At 49.8% G+C, this 23380-nt stretch overlaps 1 protein-coding gene and 2 long non-coding RNA genes across 3 annotated transcripts; 1 reads left to right on the top strand and 2 right to left on the bottom strand.

Annotated features, from left to right (window-relative positions):
- The first annotated feature begins 346 nt into the window (after positions 1-346).
- Positions 347-10126, top strand: LOC107320234 (LON peptidase N-terminal domain and RING finger protein 1-like). Its single transcript, XM_015875911.3, has 12 exons — positions 347-926; positions 3051-3169; positions 4093-4215; positions 4409-4519; positions 4623-4743; positions 5187-5277; positions 6117-6231; positions 6795-6916; positions 7100-7258; positions 7821-7983; positions 8073-8219; positions 8702-10126. The coding sequence occupies exons 1-12, from the start codon at positions 548-550 to the stop codon at positions 8879-8881; spliced, it is 1830 nt and encodes a 609-aa protein (XP_015731397.2). The 5' UTR covers positions 347-547; the 3' UTR covers positions 8882-10126.
- LOC116654075 (uncharacterized) lies at positions 8354-22155 on the bottom strand. Its single transcript, XR_014935420.1, has 3 exons — positions 21951-22155; positions 14540-14727; positions 8354-13076 (listed from the first exon to the last, which is right to left on the bottom strand). It is a non-coding gene; the product is annotated as an uncharacterized LOC116654075 (long non-coding RNA).
- On the bottom strand, positions 18019-19437 carry LOC146757915 (uncharacterized). The gene is made up of 3 exons (XR_014935421.1): positions 19322-19437; positions 18950-19075; positions 18019-18134 (listed from the first exon to the last, which is right to left on the bottom strand). It is a non-coding gene; the product is annotated as an uncharacterized LOC146757915 (long non-coding RNA).
- Positions 22156-23380: the final 1225 nt, after the last annotated feature.

Raw genomic sequence — 23380 nt, 5'->3', positions numbered from 1 at the left:
CAAACCCACCCGCACCGAAGGGACGCCTCTTTCCCCATAGCATCCCGCAGGGACGGGTCCGCACTGTGGGGTCTGCAGAGACGCACTCTAGGCACCCCAACCTCCCCACATTCATTGCAGGAGATACATTCCCAGCGGGCTGGGGGTGATCCCCAGCACCTTGATATCCAGAATCCAGCACCGGAGCCCCCCAGCACCCCGGTACTAGGAACAGATATAAGACCCCTCCGGCACTGATACCAGACACCGACCCCCAAGACCTCCAGGGTGCCCCGCGATGCCCCACGCCGGACCACCCTGTGTCCCCCCACGCTGATCCCGGCACCGCCCCCGGTGCCGCCGGCTCCGTTACGAAACGCGGCCGGGGCGGGGCGGCGCGGCGGCGGCTGCAGCCAATGGCGATCCCGGCGGCCCTAGATTCGGCGTGGGGGGGGGTCGTACCGCCGAGCTCCGGCACCGCAGAGATTCGTCGGGCGCCCCGGGGCAGAACGAGCTGAGCCCCGGCTATGCGGCCCCGAGGATATCTCTGTGCTCGGAGGCTGTAGCCATGAGCAGCGACTCCTCCATCTCATCCTCCCCACCCCGGGAAGGCAGCTCCATCCCGCAGCCCCCCGGGAGCGCTGAGCTGCTGCGCTGCCCGTCCTGCCGCCTCCTCCTTTGGGAGCCGGTGACCGTATCGTGCGGGCATTCCTTCTGCAAGCTGTGCCTCGGCGGGGCCGTGCCCTCCCGCTGCCCCGTGTGCCACCGCCGGCTGAAGCTGTTGGGCGTCGAGGCGGCGAGATGCAACGTGGTGCTCTGTAACCTGCTGGAGAAGTGCGAGGAGAGGGAGAGCCGCTCGGCCAGGCTGGCAGCATGTGTCCGGAGTCATCTTGCCCGTGGGGACCTGCAGGATGCTCTGAGGATGGCCCAGAAGGGCATCGAGATGGGTAAGTTGTGTAGGGCCTATAGGGCTGACAAGGTGATGGGCTGAAGAGGGGCTGTGCAGGGGTGAGGGTGTGCTGTTGGAACACATGGGTAACAGTGCAGGTAATTTTGTCCCTGCACCACGGTGACCTCTGTGCCAATACAGCTGGGGCTGGGCACATGGGGAACTTGTTAGGAGTGCTGGAAGTGTTGAAAAGGAACGGGGAGGGTAGAAATACCTGCTGGGCTTTGCTTCTGGGTCATCCCCACCCCTGCAGAAGACCATTGGCAGCAGAGGGACACGGCCTTCCCAGGGCTGTAACGGCTGCTTGTCCCCAGGGCTTGGTGTCCCATTGCTGTGTGTACTTGGTATCAGCAGCAGCTGGAGATGAAAGAGCTTTCATTAATAGTTGAGCTGACAAAGCTGAGTTCCACAGCTTCTCAGAGCATCCGGTGAATCATTAGAGCACCTGAGGGGTAGAGGTGATGGAACAGCTGAGACTTCTCTAATTGGGAACAGAAATTGAGCACACTCAGCGCTCAGTAGGACCCCCGATCCCTTTCTGCACCTGGCACTGAGGAGGCATTCGCCTGCAGGACTGAGATCAGGCCCAGGGGGTTGCTCTGCTTTACTGTGTGTCTGTAAGTGGATTTCTTGGGGAGTGATGCTGCTCCAAGTGGGGTTACACAACGTGGCTGTGGAGCTGGAAAGAAGAGGCATGGAGGACCTCTCGGAGTGAGCAATGTTTTTATAGCACCAAGCTCTGCTCCTGTGAAGCATCTCCTTATCACCAGCTGTTGGGTTAGTGCCAGAGGTGTGTGCTGTACCCCTAAGCACAGGGATAGCAGGGAGCAAGTGGGCTGCTGTCCCTTTATGCAACCTCCCAAAGCACCGCTTGGTCCTGCGTGCCCTTTGTTCAGAGCAAACACATGTGCACGGTGCTCTGTTACTCATTGCGTTATGGGCTGACTTTCATCTTGCAATTAGCTGTGTGAGTAGAAAGAGCAAAAATACTGCAAGCTCAGTGCTTGGTCTTTCTTTGCTGTGTGCTCAGTTCTCTATTAGCTGGGGGAAGTCCAGGCTGGGGCAATGAGGAAATAGGGATCAGGGGCAGTTCCCATGGACCCATATGTGCAGGTGCTGCTCGGGCTGTGCCATGCAAGTAATGCTTTAGGGCTCGGGGTAGAAACTGTGGGCTTTGCACAGAGCCCACTGGGACACCATGTGGCCAAAGGGAATAGAATAACAGGAGGTAGCAGGTTGACAAAGTGAACTGAATAGTGCTGGGGATGGTGTAACACAGGAGGGCTCCTCGGGCGTTGTGCTGCCAGCTGGCTCACGTCCCTGATGGTTGGTGATATCATACAGCAAAAATAGCTGCAGCGGCACAGAAATGCAGAACTCGCTGCCTGATCTTACGTGTCTTACTTGTGGTGCTAAATCAGTCGCTTTGTTGACAGTCTGTAAATGTTTGAATGTGCTTGTTGATGTGGAAAATAAGCCACTGGACTTTGTACTCGTGTTTTCACCTCTGCACGTCATTAGGAGCTGCAGTATCTCATCCCCAGACGTGTGTGGAGGGCTGAGCTCCAGCACAGCCAGTTCCTGAAGTGCTGCGTGCCGAGGTCCTGATCACAGCACACACACACACGTGCACGTAGGCTCACAGGGAGCATGTGGTGCCCGACTGCAGCCCAGTCTGGACAGCCCCACGTGCACCTTGGGGTGCTGTTTTGCAAACACCCCTTTGATCCCATTGGTGGTATCGTACAGGTACAGACATGGATGCCGTAATTCCTTTCTCCTGTTTCAGCCTTCCCTTGGACTTGGGAACTCAGGGACACCTGCTGGGGAGGATGGGAGCCCTCCTTGCACCCTTGGGTTTGCCCCTGCCTGGGGATAGAGGTGGTAGCTCCTGGAGGCTGCAGTGTTTTATAACAGCAGTCCCCAGCTGCTGGCTTTTTGTGTGCCACATTGCCCTGAATTCCATCACAGAGAACCTCACGGTGACAGCCTCCATGGGGAACACATTCAGCATCCCAAAAACATGGACGATGGCCCAGATCCCACTGTGATTGAAGCTGAGCCCCACAGCAGCGGTGCTAACAGGGGCTCTTGGCACCAGGACCCACCTTTCTCTTTGCAGCCCCGGAGGACACATCCCTGCGTCTGTGCCGGGCAGAGGCCTTGGCAGCCCTGAAGCGGTATCCAGAGGCACTGCAGGACCTGGAGGCTGTGTGCAGGGCTGAGCCCATGGAGTGTAAAGTGAGTGGAGGGCAGCTGGGGGTGCGGTGATGTCAGGGACCTCACCTCACTGTGCAGCTGAGTGATGTCCCCCTTTTCTTTTCCCCCTGGGAATTTCCCCTTTGCTGGTCACAGAAGGCAGAGGACGTTTTAGCTGTAGGGACAAATGTAGATAATTTAACTTTCATCTATGAGGGCTGCTCCAAAAGTAATGCTTCCTATTGTATTACGTTGACCCCTGATGGCAGAGACCTCTTTCATTTCAGCAGTGGTAACAGTGACAGTGATCACCACCACTGGTGTAGACTTCTGACTGCAGTCTGCAGGCTCTTGTTCATCACTGGTGAAAATGCATAGCTAGTGGCAGTGAAAAATAGTGTTTTGTAGCTGAGAATTTGCTCTATCAAATACTGTTACTGTACTATTTGTATCTGTTGTGGTTTCCATGGAAATAAATAGGAAGCATTACTTTCAGAGCAACCTACATACATCTTAATCCTGACACTTACTGGTTGCTGAGTCTAGCACATGTACACAGGCAATCCTGAGTTCTCTCAACTATTGGCTTCAACCTGCTCAGAAATACACTACCCAGATCCATTAACCGCTAATACAGGCTACAAGCTCATTGCACTGTTAATGGGATGTGTCTTTGCTCATACGCACTTGGTGAGGATGTAAAGGGTCCTAATGTGTGGGATCACGGCTTGGGGCTGGGGGAAGTGTTGGGATGCCCTCAGAGACATCACACCTGGAATTCTGACTGCTTCTTTGCATGTGTTGGCCATCGCTGTGTGGCTTCAAGGCAGAAGCCCTTTATCCCTTCACTAGGTCTCTGTAGGGTGGGAGTGAATCCATCAGCATCAGTGCTTAGGGCACACATAGGACACATGCTCAGCTGGCTGCTGGCCTGTAGTCAGCACAAGCTTTTCTGTTCTCTGTAGGGCTTCTACAGGAAAGGGAAGGTGCTCCTGGAGATGGGACAGAGAGCTGAAGCCCTGCTGGCATGGGAGCACTGCCTGATGCTCAATCCCCATTTCCAGCCTGCACGGAGAGAGATGGAGAAGGTGCGTGGTTCTGCAGAGTGGTGGGTCCTATTCACTCCCATTGCTCAGGGGCATGCCTTGATGTAAGTTTGCTGAACTCAGCCAGAATGGGTACAAGTAGCCCTGATGCTGTGGTGGCCCAGTGTATGCTTTGGGGTCTCTGGGTCGCACATCTCCTTCCAGCACCCTGCTGAGCCCTGCTTTCTCCTTGCAGGTCCTCACATGGGAGGATGTTTCTCAGCCATGTGTTGCCCACCGGGGTTCAACAGGTCCCCAGGAAGAGCAGGATGAAGGGGGCCCTGCATCTTCCTCCACACAAGCTCAGGTAATAGGCTGCGATTGGACTTGGCATCCCTTTGGGACCTTTGGGCCATTAGGAGCTATTAAGAAAAAACTGAGAATCTGCTCTTTTTCCTTGCTGTGCCCAGGAACAGGAGGAGGAGCTGGAGGCTGGTGGTGGAGACGAGGTGTCTGAACACAGCCAGGGGACACCTGTGGGGCAATGGAGAATGCCAGTGGCTGTGGCACAAAGTGAGGACAGGCATGAAGGTGAGCGTCATCTTGTGCAGAACAGCAGGCATCTGAGTTTGCCTAAATCATAGAATCCTGAAGGTTGGAAAGACTGCTAAGATCATCTAGTCCAACCATTGACCCATCACCACTGTGCCCTTGTCCCTGAAGCAGTGGTGATCCCTTGTGGCAGACCTCCATCTGGTGGCTTCTTTGGGCTGCTTTACTTTCTGGTGCCTCAGTTTCCCTGCAGAAGGAGGAGAAAGAGATGCTGCCATCCTGACATATGAGCTGTGGGTGAACATGGATGGGCTGTTGGCTGGGTTTGTGTTGCATCACCCAGTGTTTTTGTTTTTAAACTCCAAAGCACTTTGTGTAAGAGTTGGTTCCTTACACCTCAGAACAAGATCAGAAAGCAAAGCTTAATTTTTTGGTATTGAAACAGGAGGTCTTATCCTTTCCTCCTCTCTTTTTGCCACCAGCTAATGAAGAGGAAACAGGAGCAATGAGTAAACTGCTGCCCCTTGAGGACCTGCTGAGTGTTTCTGACTTGGAGTGCTCTCTTTGCATTCGGTGAGTTCTCTGTTGGCAGAGCTTTTTGAACGAGGAATTAGGATCATAGAACATCCTGAGTTGGAAGGAACCCATACAGATCATTGAGTCCAACTCCTGGCTCCACACAGAGTCATGTATAAATCAGACTGTATGTAGCACTCACCTGGTTCTGCTCCCTGGTTTGTGTCTTTCTCCTTCTCTTAATATCAAATGCAGTCCCCAGTGCTGTGAAGCCACAGGTTTGGCAGAAGAGCTAAGAGGGAACTTGCACACCAGGGCGTGTCCACAGGGACCCGCAGGGACAGGGAGCTCAGACCTTCTTGGGCAGTTGCCATCTCACTCATTGTGCAAGTCCAACAGTCTGAGATCAGGCTGCTAGTGAATGGAATAAATATTTACATTTAATTAGCAAGAGCTGCAAGCAAAGATTGGCTAATGCAGCTTTAGTGAAAGCAAGTTGCATAGCTGTGTGCTGCCTGGGCTTGGGAAACACAGTGTGAAAGAGCTTCCAGCTATGTCTTTGTCCTGTGGCATCACTGTGGATTCCCCTTGAAGTTATAGGAGGGGATGTGGGAAACCCCTTGATCCTTCCTGAAGCAAAATCCCTTAAGATCTTACTCTAGGGCCTTTTTCAAGCCTCCTGCTTGCAGCAAGGGGACTCCAAGGAGATGCCGGTATGGAGCTGGAGGGTAGCTGGGAGCTGTGTCTGCAGTTCCATCCTTGCTTGCAACAACGTGCAGTGAATGCTTTGTAGAGCTGAACCCAAGTTGGATTTCAAACTCCCAGCCGTCTGACCTGCTTCCTGGACATCACCGTGCTCCTTTCCCTATGATCCAGTGACAGAGGTTCTTTTGCAGGATGTTCTTTGAGCCGGTGACGACACCATGTGGACACACCTTCTGCAAGGAGTGCCTGGAGCGCTGCCTGGACCACCGGCCCAACTGCCCACTCTGCAAGCAGAGCCTGCGAGAGGTGAGGGCTGGGGGTAGGGTAGGGTCCCCCTTCCTGGGGTGGGGACAGACAGGTGGGTGGGGGCGCAGTGCCCAACTCAGAGGTGTCAGCTTTGCTCATACAGGAATGATCTGACAGCTGATAATTAGGATCAGGAAATTTGTTTCCATGAGATGTCACAGTGATTGAGTGAGGTTGTAAATAGGACTGAGAATGAGAGATTGAGAGAGAGAGAGGGAGAAGGAAGTTAATGCTAGTTACTTTAAAAAATGGAAATGGATGGAAAGCCTGCTAGCCTGGGGGTTTGACTTCATCTCTTATGAAAAGAGATTCAGATGAGCCCATCGGGGGAAATTAGGTTGTCATACATGGATGGACCACATCAGTGTCAGCGACAGGATGCTGTGTGGGATGAATCCTGGGGCTGACACAGCCCCACTGCCTACCCCCCAACCCCTCCCTGGATGGACCTCATTCTTCACAGCTCTAAGCTGAAATTACTCTCAGCTCCTATTGTGTGAGCATGATTCAGAGCCCCAGGGTTCCCCTCCTGCTCTGCCCAACCCATCTCTTGTTTCTTGCAGTACCTGAAGGCAGGGAGCTACAGCCCCACGCTGCTGCTGCAGGACATCATGCTGGCTGCCTTCCCTGCACAGCTGGCTGAGCGCCGCGAGCTGCACCAGGCTGAGATGGCTGAGCTCTCCAAGTAAGGGACCTGCCTTGTGTGTTGGGAGTGGGAGGGGCTTTTCAGGTGGCTCTTATTTCTAGAACTGCATTACAGTGGTCTGTAGCACAGCATCACTTTCTGTGGGTTCATAGGAGCTGACCCAGAGCCTCTGTTGGTTTTTTTCTTGGGGTTTTCAAAGCGGTCTCCCCTCTTCTCCTTCAGCCTGACCACAAACATCCCCATCTTTGTGTGCACGATGTCCTTCCCTGGTGTCGCCTGCCCTCTGCACATCTTTGAGCCTCGCTACCGCCTGATGATCCGGCGGTGCCAGGAGACCGGCACCAGGAGGTTCGGCATGTGCATATATGAGAATGGGAAAAGGTGAGCACCAGGGCAAAGCTGCTGCCTTCTGCCACAACTAATGTAACCCTGTCTGCACCAACCCCATGTTTCTAAAATCAGGAGTAGATGGAGAACATGGGACAGTTTTGTATCTTGTGTCACCCTGTGGGGAGGGTATATCTGAGCTGCACTGTTCCTATGTGTCCTCCATCTCCTTTAAAGTGGCCATCCTTCTCATTCTCTGCCCATAACAAGCTGCAGCAACACACTGGGCTGCTTTTTGTTGCATTTTCCTTGGTCTCAGTTGGGCTCAGCCTTTAGGCTCCTACCCCAAGGACTCCATTGAACACAGAATCACAGAATGACCTGGGTTGGAAGGGACCTCGAGGATCGTGAAGTTCCAACCCCCCTGCCTAGCAGGGCCACCAAACATACACATCTACTAGATCAGGTTGCCCAGGGTGCCATTCAACCTGGCCTTGAACACCTCCAAGGATAGGGCATCCACAACCTCCCTGGGCAGCCTGTTCCAGGACCTAACCACTCTCCTAGTAAAGAACATGGCACCCTCAGGCCCTGTTTCTCTCCCTGTCTCCTCCAGCTTTGCAGACTATGGCTGCATGCTGGAGATCCGGCAGCTGGAGCTGCTGGCAGATGGCAGGTCGCTGGTGGACACAATCGGTGGCCGCCGGTTCCGGGTGCTGAGACGTGGGCACAGAGATGGCTACAACACAGCTGACATTGAGTACCTGGAGGACAAGAAGGTGAGGGCAGGACCAGGGTGGGGGGGCACCATTGGTGGGCACCATGCTCCTCACCCACCCTTCTCTGCTCTCCTCTTCCCTCCACCCAGGTGGCTGGGGAGGAGCTGCAGGAGCTGCAGAGCCTGCATGAAAGCACCTACCAGCTGGCCCAGAGGTTTTGGGAGCATGGAGATGTTGCCTCCAGGCACCTTTTACTGCAGCACGGACCACTGCCAGAGAAGGAAGAGGACATCCAGGTAATGTTATGGGGGCAGAGATGCTCTGGGGCATGGATGTCCAACCTTTTATATTGCCTGGGCTGCACTGGGTAAAGTGGAATTGTTTTGGGATGTGTATAAACAAGCTATTTAATGTATTTAATGCATATAGCTCATTGAATTATTTATTTATTTATTTAAATATTTATTGTTAAAACATAAAAAGGGCAACATAAAAAGGGCAACAAAAACTCTGAACTAATGGGGGTTTTTGACCTTGTTTTTGTAAAACTAATGCATCAATCCAGGCTGGATGTGGCTGTGGGCAGCCTGGTCTAGTGGTTGGCAACTGCTTTTGAGGTCATTTTCAACCCAGGCTATTCTACAGATGTCTGTTTCAGGGGAAATGTGTGGCACTGAGGGATGTGGTCTATTGGGCAATATTAGTGGCATGTGGACTGGATGATCGTGGTTACTAAATGACTCTTTCTCACTCAGCACTCTCCCTCTCTCATCTCCAGGCTTCTGCTGATGGCCCAACCTGGTGCTGGTGGCTGATCTCCATCCTTCCCCTTGATCCATCTTTCCAGCTCAGGCTCTTCTCCAGCACATCACTGCACGCCCGCCTAGCCCAGCTGCAGCGCATCCTCCTGGCCCTGCTGCAGCCCTCACCTGAGCACAACCCCCAGGGCCTTGTCTGATCCTCCAAACTCTTTGAATGGGAGAATGCAGCCCCTTGGGTTTCCTCATGCATTTCTTTGTGGTTTGAGTCTTACTAAAAGCAACATTAACGAGGTCAGTGCTGCTGTCAGCAGTGACTCAATGCCGTCCATACTGGCCCTGGGCGGTGGATGGTGATGTGGACTTGCCATACCACAGGAGAGGACCATGCCAGAAGGGTGGGTTGTGCCTTTAGAAGTCAAAATCTCTTGCTGAATTGCGTTGGCTCTAAGAAGGGCTGTCTTTAGGGCAGAGGACTGAGTGCTGGGGCTCTTCCTCTCTGAAAGACAAGGTAGGGCTTTGGGTAGTGCTCCCACTTCATGGGGCAGGAGATATAAAGTCATGGGAGATGTGGCACCAACCAGGAGGCCCTGTTGGCTTTCTCCAGCCTCAAGAGCTGAAAGCTCAGCCTCTGCATGAGTGTTTAGCCTTACTTCCAATGAGAACAAGAAGAAAAGTTTAATTAAGTGATCAATGGGCTCTGAGATACTGATGGAAGAATGAAGCCCAACAGTGATTTCTGTGACTTTCTGTCTCTCAAGCAGTGTGATTTCACCATGTTTAGTGTTTCTTTGTGAACTTTCAGCCTCCTTAGAATGAAGGAGCTGAGGCTGGATCCTTGAATGTAGGATTTGAGGCAGCGCACACTGAAGTCAAAGGGAAAACAGTGGCCGATGCTGTGAACCCTATGCAGGGGAGCAAGTGCCTGTCTGCAAGTGCCTGACTGCTGCTCATCTCTAAATAAAGGGAAAAAACTTCATAATTTCAGTGGCTTTAGGTGAAATTTGGAGTTAATTTCCGCCTAATGAGTCAAGGGATTAACATTTCTTTGAACACCTTATTCCTGCTTTTCCCATATGCACCACCTGGGGGCTGGTACATGGCAGGGTAAGGAGGGGGGTTGGGGCTGCACATCACTCCCAGCATCCTTCTGCCCCTTGGGTGATGGTCCCATGGCTCAGTGTTCAGGGACTGGAATGGCACTGACTTTTGACAAGTGCCTTTTTCTACAGGGTGGCTTAAGTCACCCCATGACCACCATGGCTCACTCTGTGGGTCTGGTCTATGTCTGTGATGGGCACTGGAGCCACATCTGCATGGTGTGCTGTAGGGAGGGACTCGTGGAAACTGCTCCAGTTTGCTTAGAGTGCCTTTGGGATTGTGTTAGTGTCTTTTTAATTATTTTCTTCTTCATCATCGTTGAAATAAAAAGACTTTGGTGGCGATGTTTGCCTCTGAGTTGCTCCTTGGTTGAAGTTGGGGGCATCCCAGGTGACAACGGGGACATTTGGGGACTTGGGGAGAGGTGGTGCAGTGACGGGGTTAAGTTATAGGGACACGGGGAACAGGGGGTAGATGGTAGCAAGGGGGAAAAAGGGCGAGAGTCTGAAATAGTGGTTAACAGCGTCACCACCTGAACCAGCGCCGCACTGCTCCACTGGGGGGAGCGCTGAGGCTGAGCGAGCCAGGGCGGATGGGAAGAGGCTCCGCGCTGCTCGAAGTCAATTAACTTCTTTCTCTTCCCATCCTGCACCCCTCAGCTGATGGGACATATCCTGTACCAGAGGTATTCACCCCTGGAGAGCACTGAGGCAGCGTTAGCACCGAGCCCTCTGCCTCTCAGCCCGTTCCATCTCCTCCAGCCTCCCCTCAAAAGCTCTCCTTCCCATTCAGTCAACTCTGAACAACACTGACAACTTCCCTAACAGTGTGGGCAAGCAATTAGCTAAAGAGGCAAGTCATTAATACAGCAGGTGTCAGGCTGCTCCTCGTCTTTCTTTAACAAATTGTGTATTTCCCAACTAATTAGACTGAGAGAGATAGCAGAAAATCAACACGAGATTGTTTGTTAGAGTTAAAATCTCTGGTAAGACCGTGCCTGCACTGAAATGTGAGCGTGTTGTTATATCTAAAGGTTAATGAAGAAAGGAGGAAAAGCAGCATCAATTTTTCTTTTCATGCTATAGCAACAACACTTTGGAGCAATGACAGATGGATCACATCATTCCTGCTTTTCAGTGCTCAGTGGGCAGTGCCAGCATGTAGAGATAGAGCCTATATGGGGCTGTATGTATATACAGTGTCATGATGCTGAGACCTAAGGCTCCAGCAGCAGCCCGTGTCTCTGCATTCCTCCTATAGCAACACACTCCCTCCCCGCTCTCTCCCTCCCTGTTGATTTATGGCTTCACAAAAACCATTTCAGCTGAAGCAAAATATTTACAGCGCTGATTAAACACCAAGGTAATGGGAAACTTGTTAAAAGTGTGGAACTTCTTATATAAATACAGCACCATTAAAATAAAATGTGACTTCTAGCGAGAACAGCTCTCTCAGCTGTGCTGTGTTTACCTTAATTGTTTCCCTCCATTAATTACAGTCTGAGAGGGAGACTTGTGCAAATTGAAATAAATTAATCGAATTTGTTTAGTTTTGTGTGGCTGGCTTATGGGGATTGCAATTAAGTGAGCACGTTTGGGGTATTAAATTACATTTCCTAGATGCATTCTTCCCCTTTCAAGCACCGAAAATGTGGAAAAGAAGAAGTCTTCAGCAATTAGAAAGTAAGTGAGCATTGTGAGCAATGGTTATTACAGCCCTGTGCCTGAAGAATTCCACTCCTTGCAGGTGTTAAGGTTTATCCCCGTGTAAATGCAGCCTGCAGTGACAAAGGAGAGGTGGTGGGGCTGATCTGTGCTGTACTGGGAGCAGGTGTGTGTTCTGCAGGAAGCCTGATGACCCAGCTGCTTGCATCCTTGCTGGCTCCCACCCCCTCACTCCAATATTTGACACAAGGGAAGGGGTTGCCAGGTATACCAAGGTTCTGACACAGGCAGTGAAACAGAAGGGGAAGAGAATCACAGTGTCACAAAGTTCAAGGGGTTAGAAGGGATCTCTGGAGATCATCTTAACCAACCCTTTACTAACAAAGGTTCCTGGCAGTAGGATGTGTGATTTAACCATAGAAGACACCGGAGAATCCACACCACAATCTTATTCCAGAATCCCAGCTTCATGGGCACTGTTTATGGCCCATGCTGCTCCACAGCCTTGCCCCAAACCAACCAAGAGAGATGTGAGCTGCACGGGAGCCTTTTCCTTGGAGAAATAGAGCTAAACTTTGGAAGAGATGTCAGCACAAAGAAGGAAAAAATGAATCACTTCCCTCCTAAAGAAAAAAGATTTGGGGCAGAAGTGTGGTATTTAGGGGCAGGCAGGAGCCTGGTTCCCTCTTCCCTTCCTTGTGCAGAGCTATTCACTGCTCCGAACCTCTTCACCTGGCTGCTGCTGTGCCTGGATGATGTATGGAGTGACTGTGCTGCAATAGGATTTGTACCCAGAATATTGGCTGGATGATAAAGGAGTCTGTCTGCGGTGATAATTGCACCATAAATAGCGCGGGGTTCAGCAGTGATGAGTGAGGCACTCGAAACCCTCACCCTCCAGATTCCTCCCACTTCCTTCCATCTTCCTGACTGCTAACAAGCTGGAGGAATAGCTGCTTCGTTTCCACCAACCACAGGAGGATTATTGCACTCAGATGCAGCTGGGCACCATCCTCACCATAAATCTTTATAGCAGGGGGGAAAAAAAAGAGAAAGAGGCAAAAAAAACCCCAAAGTAAATTGGGTCATTACTGAAAAGCAGTGTGTACAGCTGAGGCTGTCCCTCCTTGTTTGGTGCTTTTGGCTCCTGGGGGTGACTGTGTTGTTCTGCTGCGGGGAGCTGAGAAGCTGCCAGTGAGCCCCAAATGCTGACAAATGAGAGCTCAGGCTGGGGAGTTCTGTAGCAGTCAAAGACTGGGAAGAAAAGTAAATTAATGTGGATGGATTTGGAGCTTTCTCTTGCTCTTTGAGCCTGCAGAAAGCACATGGACCCTTTCCAAAGAAAAGCTGGGAGTGGATCTGGTGCTACAGACAGATTAACCTGCGGCTGAACTCCAAATGATACCTTAAAGCCAGGCCTGCGTGCACAGGGTGTTCTTGCTCAGGTCCTCTGAGGGTCTGTGCTTCAGGAAGGTTTGCTCAGTGCTCGTAACCAGGACTTTGCGGAGCACAGAATAGATGGAAGTAGTGCTCAGTGCTGAAAGGAGGCATCTGCTGATCAAATCTTATTCATGGGTCAGGGAATTGCTGCTGCAGCTCTCTGCTTTCTGATAAACAGTGCTCCGTTTTGCTGCAAATAGCAAGAAAATGGACTGAGTAACACAAATCTCCAGGGACCTAAACAAACAGCCCCCAAAAGCTTGCAAGATCCTGGCTAAAAGTTAACCCTTGAGCAGCCAGACACAGCATCCCCCAAACACCAGGAAAATCCTCCCTTCTCCCATCCCATCTCCCTGCATGCACCACCATGCAGGCTGCTCAGCAGGCACAAACCTTTCAGCTCTGTACAAATCCACAAGCTCCCCCAAGCCTTCCTCTTCTATACATGCCAATCCCCCCTCTCTCCAGTTCTGGACTGTTTGAGGCCAAATTGTTTACTGTTTAAGCTCTGGATTTGCAAGTTTAAATCTTTCACAGTTCCAGGTGCACCCAAAAAGATAAGGGCGTTAGGAGGTGTGCTGCTGGTGCTCAAAATAAGAAAGCTGAGATTAATTCAAAGCTGCTTCTTAATACTCAGTATCCCTCCACTATCTGCTGCTATTATTATAGTTACCTTGTCTAAGCTGGCACAAAACACTCAGCACAACAAAAGCTGTGACTGCTGTTTGGTTCGGTGCTCCCCTCTCGCTTCTCTTCTTTGTTTTGTGCCACATCTGTGTGCAGAAGGGAGGGCAGATCTGTCACGGCCCCAAGGCCACAGATCCTCTACTGATGAACACTTGGCACAGGATGGGCAGGGAGGGAGGGAAGCACTGGGGAGGTGTAACAATCACAGCTTGGAGCCGAAATAAGCTGTCACACTTTGTGTGCCTCTGACAGTAAAATATTTGTGGAAGTGGCATTGGGTTTTTAGTCCAGATTAGTTGAAATATCCTTTCTGAGAGTCACTCCTTCTCTTGTCTTAATTTCTGAAAGTCACTCACTGCATTTTCCTTTGCCAGTTTTCTCACTTGAGAGCTCACCATCACCCCCAGCACTGGGTACCGCTGAGCTCTGGTTCACAGTCAAACCCTCCTCCCTTCAGGGAGATAGAAACTAATCAATGGAGAACATTAAACACTAGGAAAGCTACAACAACTTACCATTCCCCATAAAGGTTACATTCCCGCACTGACTTCATGGTAGCACTGAGCTGAAGGCAGCTTGGGGAAGTGACAGCTCTTGGAGATAAGCTCTCATTCCTGCTTTCCGCAGGATGCTTTTAAATGGTGAAAAAAAGACATTGCTGCTGAGCTGGCCTGGCATCCTGGATTGTGCTCAGCTGAGCCTTGATTTCCCATCTGTTTGTGGGGGATCTGGGCTGTCTCACCCCTCGGTTTGCAGGCATGGGTCCACATAATCTTGGGATCCCACTGCCATGGGGACCACAGCCACTCATTCCTTCCCCAGTGCTTTTGCCCAACCACAGTCTCCCATGGAGAAGGGTGACGCATTCAGATCACTGCAGGGATGCTCAGCAGGATCCTTCAATTACAGCCTGCTACCCCAAGCTGCCCAAGATACATCTCTGGGCTCAGCTCTTGATTATCTTACCTCCTTTCCAAAGATGAATGGTGATAGGATCCAAGGGGTGTAGTCATGCAGTCATCACACAAGGGAGAGTGTAGGAGACCATCCCCTGGGACTAAGACAGGACTGACAGGACCATCCATCCAGGCAGCAATGGGAAACCTCTCTCCCTCAGCATTCAGCTGTCTTCAATACAGCTGCTTACTCAATACCTGGCATGAAGAAAGACACAGGTTAGTTGTGTGGCTGTTTCTACTGACCACAGAAGAACAAGAGAAGTATGAATCCCAAAATAAACAAGTCTCCATACAGATCCCTCTCCCCATACTGCAGCAGATATTGTCCAGGCAAAGATTATATTTCTGGTTTGGCACAGAGCAGTAGTAACATATCTTTGAGTCCTGGTCTTTCACATCTATGGGAAGGATGATAGCTCTTAATGTCCCTTTCTATTAATATGAAATGGTCCATAAGGCTCAAGCACCAGTGAGACTTCTCTTAGCAAGGCCAGAAACCTGTTGCTCCTTGTTTCTGTTCTGATACAAAAGCTGGTTAAAATCTGACTGCTCAAGACCTTTAAGTTTGAACAAGAGTGTGTAAAAAGACACAGGATTTAGCATCAGGCAGCAGAAGAGAGAAGAGAAAAGGACCTTGAGCAGTGCCACATCACAGAATCACAGAATTACCCGGGTTGGAAGGGACCTCAAGGATCATGTAGTTCCAACCCCCCTGCCTAGCAGGGCCACCAAACATACACATTTACTAGATCAGGTTGCCCAGGGCCCCATCCAACCTGATCTTGAACATCTCCAAGGACGGGGCATCCACAACCTCACTGGGCAGCCTGTTCCAGGACCTAACCACTCTTCTAGTAAAGAACTTTCCCCTAACATCCAACCTAAATCTTCCCTCCTTCAACTTAAAACCATTTCCCCTAGTCCTGCTATTATCAGCCCTTTCGAAGAGTTTACTCCCCTCCTGGGAGTAAGTTCCCTTCAGGTACTGAAAGGCTGCAATGAGGTCACCCCGCAACCTTCTCTTCTCCAGGCTGAACAAACCCAACTCCCTCAGCCTGTCCTCATAGGGGAGGTGCTCCAGCCCCCTGATCATCTTTGTGGCCCTCCTCTGGACCCTTTCCAAAATCTCCATATCTTTTTTGTACTGAGGGCTCCACACCTGGACACAGTACTCCAGATGGGGCCTCACAAGAGCAGAGTAGAGAGGGACGATCACCTCCCTATCCCTGCTGACCACCCCTCTCCTGATGGAGCCCAGGATCCCATTTGCTTTCCAGGCTGCCAGAGAGCACTGCTGGCTCATACTGCCCTTGCACATGGGCAAGGCAGAGTCCACTGGCTACAAACCTAAAGAGCCAGGACGTTTTGGAACCTGCGTGAGCCATTGTGTTTCATATCCCACTTCTTTTCCTTGAGGGCTGATTGTAGTTGGACCCCACTGAGTCTCTTGACAAGCAATTTGTTTTCCGAAGGGATGAAAAGCAGCGGGTGTTAATTCCATCACAACACCCCTCCTTCCACATCCCAAATCCTCCCATCATCTTCATTAATAAGATTTTGTATATCACCACCACCGTGCCTGGTTGCACACCATGGTTATGAATTTCATGCACAAAGGTAAATGTAAACAGGATTAAATGAATCCTAGTAATTATAAAACACTTGAAAACATGCTCCCTCCCCCTGTTTACTTGCAGACTCTTCATTCTGCCTGTCTCACACATTCAGCTCTTGCAATAATTTTTCAGGGGTAGTTCAACTTGTTACAGGCATTTTGGCCTAAACCTCCCCTGAGATGTACAGATATTTCAACTTACCACCAGGCTGCCTCAGTCAGCAAGGCTGCTGCTTATGAATATAGAAAATTCACTTTCATAGCAGGCTGAAGCAAAAAAATGATGCACCAGACCAGAGCACAGTCACCATAGCAAAGCCGTGGATTTTAGGGCAGCAAGGAGCTGGCTGAGCACAGCTGACAGCCACCGAAAGGCAGAATGCAGAGATGTTGTCATTGTGCTTCCCCATTTGTCCAGTGTCTCAGCCGGCTGACACTTAATTCACTGCTGGCTCTCTCGTAGAAGTCCAGCTGAACACTCTGTTGGTGCCCACAGATCAATCTCATAGAAACAGGCTCATTTCCCCTCCTAATCCAGAAGAGGTTTCCAAACACCTGAGTCTCCATGCTCAGTTCATCAACAGTGCTTCCTTGTTCCAGTGTGCTACCAGGTACCCAACAGCCTGGAGCACAGGGAGAACATAGATCCAAGTCTGCCCCAGATGCTGGGTTTGGTGCATTTTGTGGCAGAGGGATGGAGAGTCAGAAGGAGCTGTTTTCAATGCCATTGCTTACAGTGTTTGTTACAGAGACTGTGGATCACCCTTTTGCCAGCCACAGTGTGATGGGAGAGGGATGCAGCCCAGGAAGGCTTTGTGGAGCTCCCAGTGGAATACCTTCAAAATTCACCTCCCTGTGAGTACCTGAATATTTTGGCCTCTTCTCATGTAACAAAAAATGAAATCATCCACATGAGCTGTATTCACTCATCCCTTCCTTTATTCAGGGCCACGCTGACCTCCACACCTTACTAAAGCACACTTCTTCCATCTTCAAAAAGCTTTGGGAAGACAGCTCCACAAAGCTTGGGAAGACATTCTCATGAAGGAAGAGCACTTAATTTAGTACCTTTAAAATAAAAAGAAAGGAAAAAAAAAACCCAATTCATTATTATTTCCTCAACACCAGAATTTGCTGAAAGCACTCCAAGTTCTTTCTTGCAAGTGCCACGGAACAAAATAATTGTGCAATTAGTAATGCATCTCACACATCTTGAAGTGAAGGATTTTTGCTTTTGACAAGTACAAAATGTAACATTTTGCTTCTCCGTGGTGGGAAAACACTGGCCATTCTACTCCCCCCCACCTCACCGCCTCGCTTTAAGCATACTGCTGTGTGTAATTAATAAAGATAATAATAAGTATGCTCAACTAAGAAGGGATACGTGAACAGCACAGACAACGTGGATAACTGGGATTGCCAGAGCAGCCAGCAGCTTCCCAATATTAATTATAGCTCTCAAAGAGAAGCCATGTCCTTCTCAGACCCGACTCCCAGGCAATGCAAATCAGAGAGCACTACCCATGACCACCAGCCCATCTGTGGCCAAACTGAGATGAGAGCCCAGCACATCAGGGCAGCCCCACTCATCCCTTGTGCAGCTCCCAGATGTGCTGCATCCACACTTAGCCACAGATCTGTGCCATGCGAGCTTGTTGACTTAACTGTATGTATTGCAGCAGCTTCTCCCAATCCAAATATGAGTGTCATTCTGGAGCTGCCTTGTGGGTTCTTGGGGGACTTACCAGGCTCCCTTGGCTTGCTCCCCTCTCCCTTCCTATGCATGGCAGCTCCCTGTGCTGTTTCCATGACACTCAGGCAGCATTTCAGAGCAGGGCAGGGGTGGCAGCCCAGCAGGGATGGAAGTGGAGCTTTTTGGTGCCTGCTGATGAGATGGCAGCAAACGGGAGCCAGCAGGGGTGGGCAAGCAGGAGTCAAGCATGGCTTATCACTCCTCTGCAGAAAGGGGCTCTTGTGGAGACAGCAGCTGCTAAATATATAAACAAGCAAACATCAAACACCTCAATTTCTACAGCCCCTGCCTGCAGCTCCCAGCGCATCTCCTGCAGCAGCCGATGGGCAGAGCAGCACTGCGGGTTGCTGCATGCACCAGCCAGGGTAGCACAATTGCTTTTTGCCCAAAGCTAAATTGACTTGGGAATTAAAAGCTGCTTGAATCCTAGAACTGGAGGTGTAACAAAAGGTCTAACAACTGCTTTCACCTGATTAGGAGAAGCTTATATCCATGGGTGTGAGAGATTGGGGTGAGCATGGCATGTGCTCCAAAGGGGTTGGGGACATGACATCCAGATAATTCACACAAGGTTTGGGCAAGCCAGGGCTGAAGGGCAGATGTATTCTCCTCTGTTTTCTTAAGGGCTCAAAGATCCACCTGGAGAGTTACCCCAAAAAACTTGCACAAGAGGCACAAACACTGCTTTAATCTCAGGGATGAACCAGAATCTTTAACATGAATGGACACTAGGGGGCAAGGAGAGAACTAGAGATGCTTTCATTTGGGGTTTCTCAGCCTCTCCAGAGTACACTGCTTAGACCCTTCCACTTGCTGCCCTTTCTGGTGCCAGCCCCCAACTCACCCCATGCTGCCAGACAACGACAACCTGCACAGCAATCCTCTCCTTGTTTCCTAACATACTTCTGCTGGCTATACAGATTGTATTTCAGTACTGATGTGAAGCTTCACCGCAATCCAATCAAACCGATTGCCAACAAGGGACTATTTCCTTTCTGGAGAAGCCACTTGCAATAGTGTTATCACTTCAGCAGACTCAGAGGAAATACCTTATGAGGCATCTGAGGATTTTCACGCTAATGCGTTCCGCTCCATCATCAATTTGTCACTGTTTGTGTTTCACCTGGCTGTGCACAAAATGAAGAACCGCTCCAGTACAACTGCATCTTCCCATCCTGGAATAATTAGTATTAAAGGAAAGGGGCAAAAACAAAAGAAATCTTTTTAGCCCCAGATTAAGAGATGTCAGAGTCTGTCAGAACTGTTTAAATTTGTTTAAATGCACTTTTGAGGTGAGCCATAGGGGGACAGAAATGAAGGCCATCAGCCCTGCTTTACAATCGTCCAGGAATATCAGGTGCTGGAGAGATCAGGAGAGCTGCTCAAGGCTGCAGATTAGCGTTGAGATTAGCAGGACCCACCTCTCTCCCTCTGGATCAAGTTGAGCTTATCAGCTTGTTAATGCTGCCCATTCTCTCCTCACTTCTTAGATGAGGGGTGAAAACCAGAGAGAGCTGCCTGTTCCTCAGTCTCTTCAATTCTTACTGCATTAGGTTCTGTTGGCAGAAAACTCAGAGGAATTTTAAGTAAACAGACTGAGGAAAAACAAAACCAAACCACATAAAACTCAACCCTACGCTGGTTCTCTCTTAAGGCTCTTGCAACTTCCTTTAGAGGTAAGAAGCTGGGATCATTCCTTGAACACTGTAGCGCAGAAAGCATCTCCTTTCCAAAGCGCTTTCCTTGGGAAATAGGGTTGAGGAAGAATACCCTGTTTTGAACCAGGACAACCTAAATTGATAGAGGAAAACAAAGATCTGGACTTGCCCCTTCAGCCATTCTGGCTGCCTTCCTCCCTCAGCTTCATTCCTCCCCTCCCTCCCCCCTTTCTCTTCATGATACCTTCACTCCAGATTTTGTTGCCCTACTTTTGTCCAGTCCTCTTCTAGAGATAAGATGAATGCTATTTTCAATTAGCAAGATGTAATTGCTGAAAGAGGTAGGAGGCAGTTCATTTAGAGACAGAAAATTAATTGAAGCCTAAATGCATGGCATCACCCTATCGCTGGGAGAACAATTATCACCATTGCTTGGCCCCTGTCATTTGGAGGCTGTTTCTGCTGACTGCAATGTCAGGCTTCACTCAAACTCCTGGTAGAAGCTCACCATACTGAGTTGTGTCCTGAAGCTGCTTTTATCCCACTTTCATCATGGAAGAGAAAGCTCTCAATGGCTATAACAGCAAATTAGGTCAAGAAGGTGTTTTCAGGAGTATTGACAGAACCTAAACTTGTCTTTAAAACCAAGTGGTTGAATACAAAATCTTCCTCTTCTCCTTTGGGAGTGCTTTTGCTGCCATGTGCAAGGTGACAGCAGATCCCATGCAATATTCACCAGCCCTCTGTTACACAGCCCAGAACAGCTCAGGAAGATACAGCTGGACAAGGTCTTTGGGGATGTCTGGGCCCACCACTGCCCAGCTGTAGCTGAACATAAGGAAGCCACATGATTTCCTGCTCCACTTATCCCTTGTGAGCTGACATCTGCACATCTCCCAGGTTACCCCAATCCCATGGGGACAAGCAAGACATGGAAAGTTTCAGGAATTCCCTGAACACTCACCTGAGACATGGAGGAGCACCCAGGTCTCCCATTGGTTCCCAGGGTGACTTGCACTTTGAGCAATATCTTTTCATCACCAGTGGCCAAGGATCACTCAGGGCTTTGTGACCACAGTGAGGGGACGCACAGCACCTGGCCCAGACCTGATGAACCTCTCTGCACCATGAGGACAGCAGGGAGACTTACTGACTCACTCAGAAACACTTCAGCAAATGCTGCTGCTCCTCAACATACAGGTTAGGGCACTGCAGGAAATGGCCTGCTCCTTACTGTGGAATCCACATCAGAGCTGTAGAAGGCAGCAGTTACCAACCAGTCTCTAGCAGGGAGATGACAGAAGCATGAAAAAACAACCCAGACAATATCCAATATCTTTTCCCTTCTTCACCCCACTGCTGCTGAGCCAGGTGTCACAAAAATCTACATTTTATTCCTATTCAATTGCATTATGATCAACCCCCTCCTTCCTGCCTGCATGCTGAGCATGGGGGTAGCCCCACAGGTCTGCTCAGAGCAGTACAGCTGCAGGGTCTTCCCTTCCTTGGTGCTATACTGTTGGGTCTGGGTAGGATCTCTTGCACCACTGACCTCCCACTTGTTCCATTTCAGGTCAGTTTCTGCATGGTGCCTGGCCAGATGTTTTTGTTATGACTCAGTGTTTTTTCTATCCCCTGGATTTGACATTTTTTTCCATTTTTCATAGGATTTAAAAGAGATTGCAAGATAAAATCCTCTGCAGAAGCTGTACATACCTTTTTCTTCCACCCAGTGTTTCTTTGCAGTACAACTCATCATCTCCTCCTTAGACGTCTCACATTGACTACTTATCTTATATAGTCTTCCTCTCAGCTAACGAGCTCCCCCACAAAAATCAAATGTTTTCATGGAGCTCATTCCCATTAAACCTACCACACCTCCGTCCCTCAGAAACACAGGCATCTTCAGGAGAGAAACAGACAAACAAAGCAAATCACAGCTGTCTGTCACAGTCTGGCTCTGGAAAAGCACTCAGCACTGTTTCTCCCATTTGCAAACTGTTGGCATGAGCATGGTTCTTCCTCTTGGCCCAGAGACACAATGAGATTTGTTCTTCCTGGCATGCAGCACTACCCAACACAGTATGGTTACCAGAAGTTACACCTCCACCACTGCAAAGCTTTCCTGGGAAGCCCTGGGTTCATTACTCAGCAGTTAGCAATGATACCTTCTGACCATTTCTGATCACCATCCCATTATTTATACACAGCAGCCTCAGCTCTCTGGCAACAGCTGAGGATCTTCTCACTGCTGATGGAATTATCCAGCAAATCCCATGGGTTGGGATCTTAGAGAAACTCTCCTCCCTGAGTTATTAAAGGCAAGTGAGTGCCTTTACATCCCACCACCTGCCTTACAGCATCAGACCACAGGCTGTCCCCTTCCTCTCACCTGGCACTGATTCACATCATCACAAAGTCCATTCACAGAAAGGTATGCTGTGTTGGGATCTCACCAAAGCATGCTGCAGAATAGATGGAGATTTCATGCATCTTGCTGTATTCTACAGGTAGCCATTAGGGTTGCAGAGTGCTGTTAGAGCCTGAGTCCCTGGGAAGTGACAGCTTGAGGCTACCAGCACAACACCAGACAACCCACCTCCTCCCAAACCCACAGCAAACTAACCACAGAGGGGTTAATTTATAATCCCCCCCATGATCCCTCAGTGGGCACAGCCCTGACTGATTGGCTGTTTGCCTCTGAAAGCACAATTAATTGCACCTGGATTGTTCTTTCATCTTACCATAGGGTTTACACACTAAAGGGAGCTGCCATAGGGGATACAAAGGTCCTGACACTTCTCTCCCCGAAGGGCTGCTCTTTGTGCTCAGCTTTGATTGCTTTTTTTGATTCTTTCTTTTCAGATAACAGACTGTGCTCACCTGTGTGGGGACAAACATGCACGCACACAAAGCTCTCTTTGAACGTATCAATTGCTGCCCATTGAGAAAGATCAATGCCTTCTCTAAAGAACCTTATGATGTTGGATTGCTTTAAAACCGATCTCAATATCCGTGTATTCCTTCCCCCAGCTGAAAAGACATGAGTGTGCCCATTCACTTGAAAACCAACTGTTTCTTTAGAAAAGGAAAGTTTTATTGTGTCCGTGCCACATCTCTTCCCACCATTCAGCTGAGCCACGGTTATGATGGCCATTGGCAAACAGCTTAAATTCAGCTCCCTATAATGGGAAATAAAATCACAACAGCCTGTAGCCGGAATTTCCCCATGTTTATTAGATTGAAATTAGAAATGCTGATGACCATTTTTGTCAATTAAAACCCCTGAAAAGCAGAGAGCGCGGAAACCACCTTTATGGCAACTAAGACCCAGGGGTTCTCCAGCCCCTTTGTGCAGGATGGTGCTGGGTCCCGGGGTGCTGTCTTGTCCTGTCCCATGGCACAGCCCCACCTGTGTGATGCCACCCCCATCTGCGTGAGCAGGGTGAGGATGGGATGGAGTTAGCCAGGATGGAAATAGGCATGGATAAAGTGGGCTGAGTGGTGGGGATTTTCTGCCTCTCTCTCTCTTAAAAAAAGGGAAAAAGAAAACAAACAAACAAACAAACAACAAACCCAAGCTAAATAGAAACAAAGATTTCCTCCAAACTAAGTTCAGGGGCACTTTATTTGGAAATCTTCCTAGAAATCTGTTATTTTCTACCCAGTAATTGCTGCCCATTTGCAGCCAGCCTTGGCTGCTGGGGACTTCTGCTCCATCAAGATATTTCTGCTCCATTATGTCACGTTTCCTGCCCATCTGCCCTTCTGTGCTGTGCCTCTGTGCTACAGCTTCCCAGTGGCAGCTCTGACCCCACGGAG

Source organism: Coturnix japonica, chromosome 18, assembly GCF_054131305.1.
Source record: "Coturnix japonica strain WE chromosome 18, WE-NBRP24, whole genome shotgun sequence".
NCBI classification, from domain to species: Eukaryota; Metazoa; Chordata; class Aves; order Galliformes; family Phasianidae; genus Coturnix; species Coturnix japonica.
Note: the sequence above shows the minus strand (reverse complement) of the source record. Positions and strands in the feature narration are given on the sequence as shown.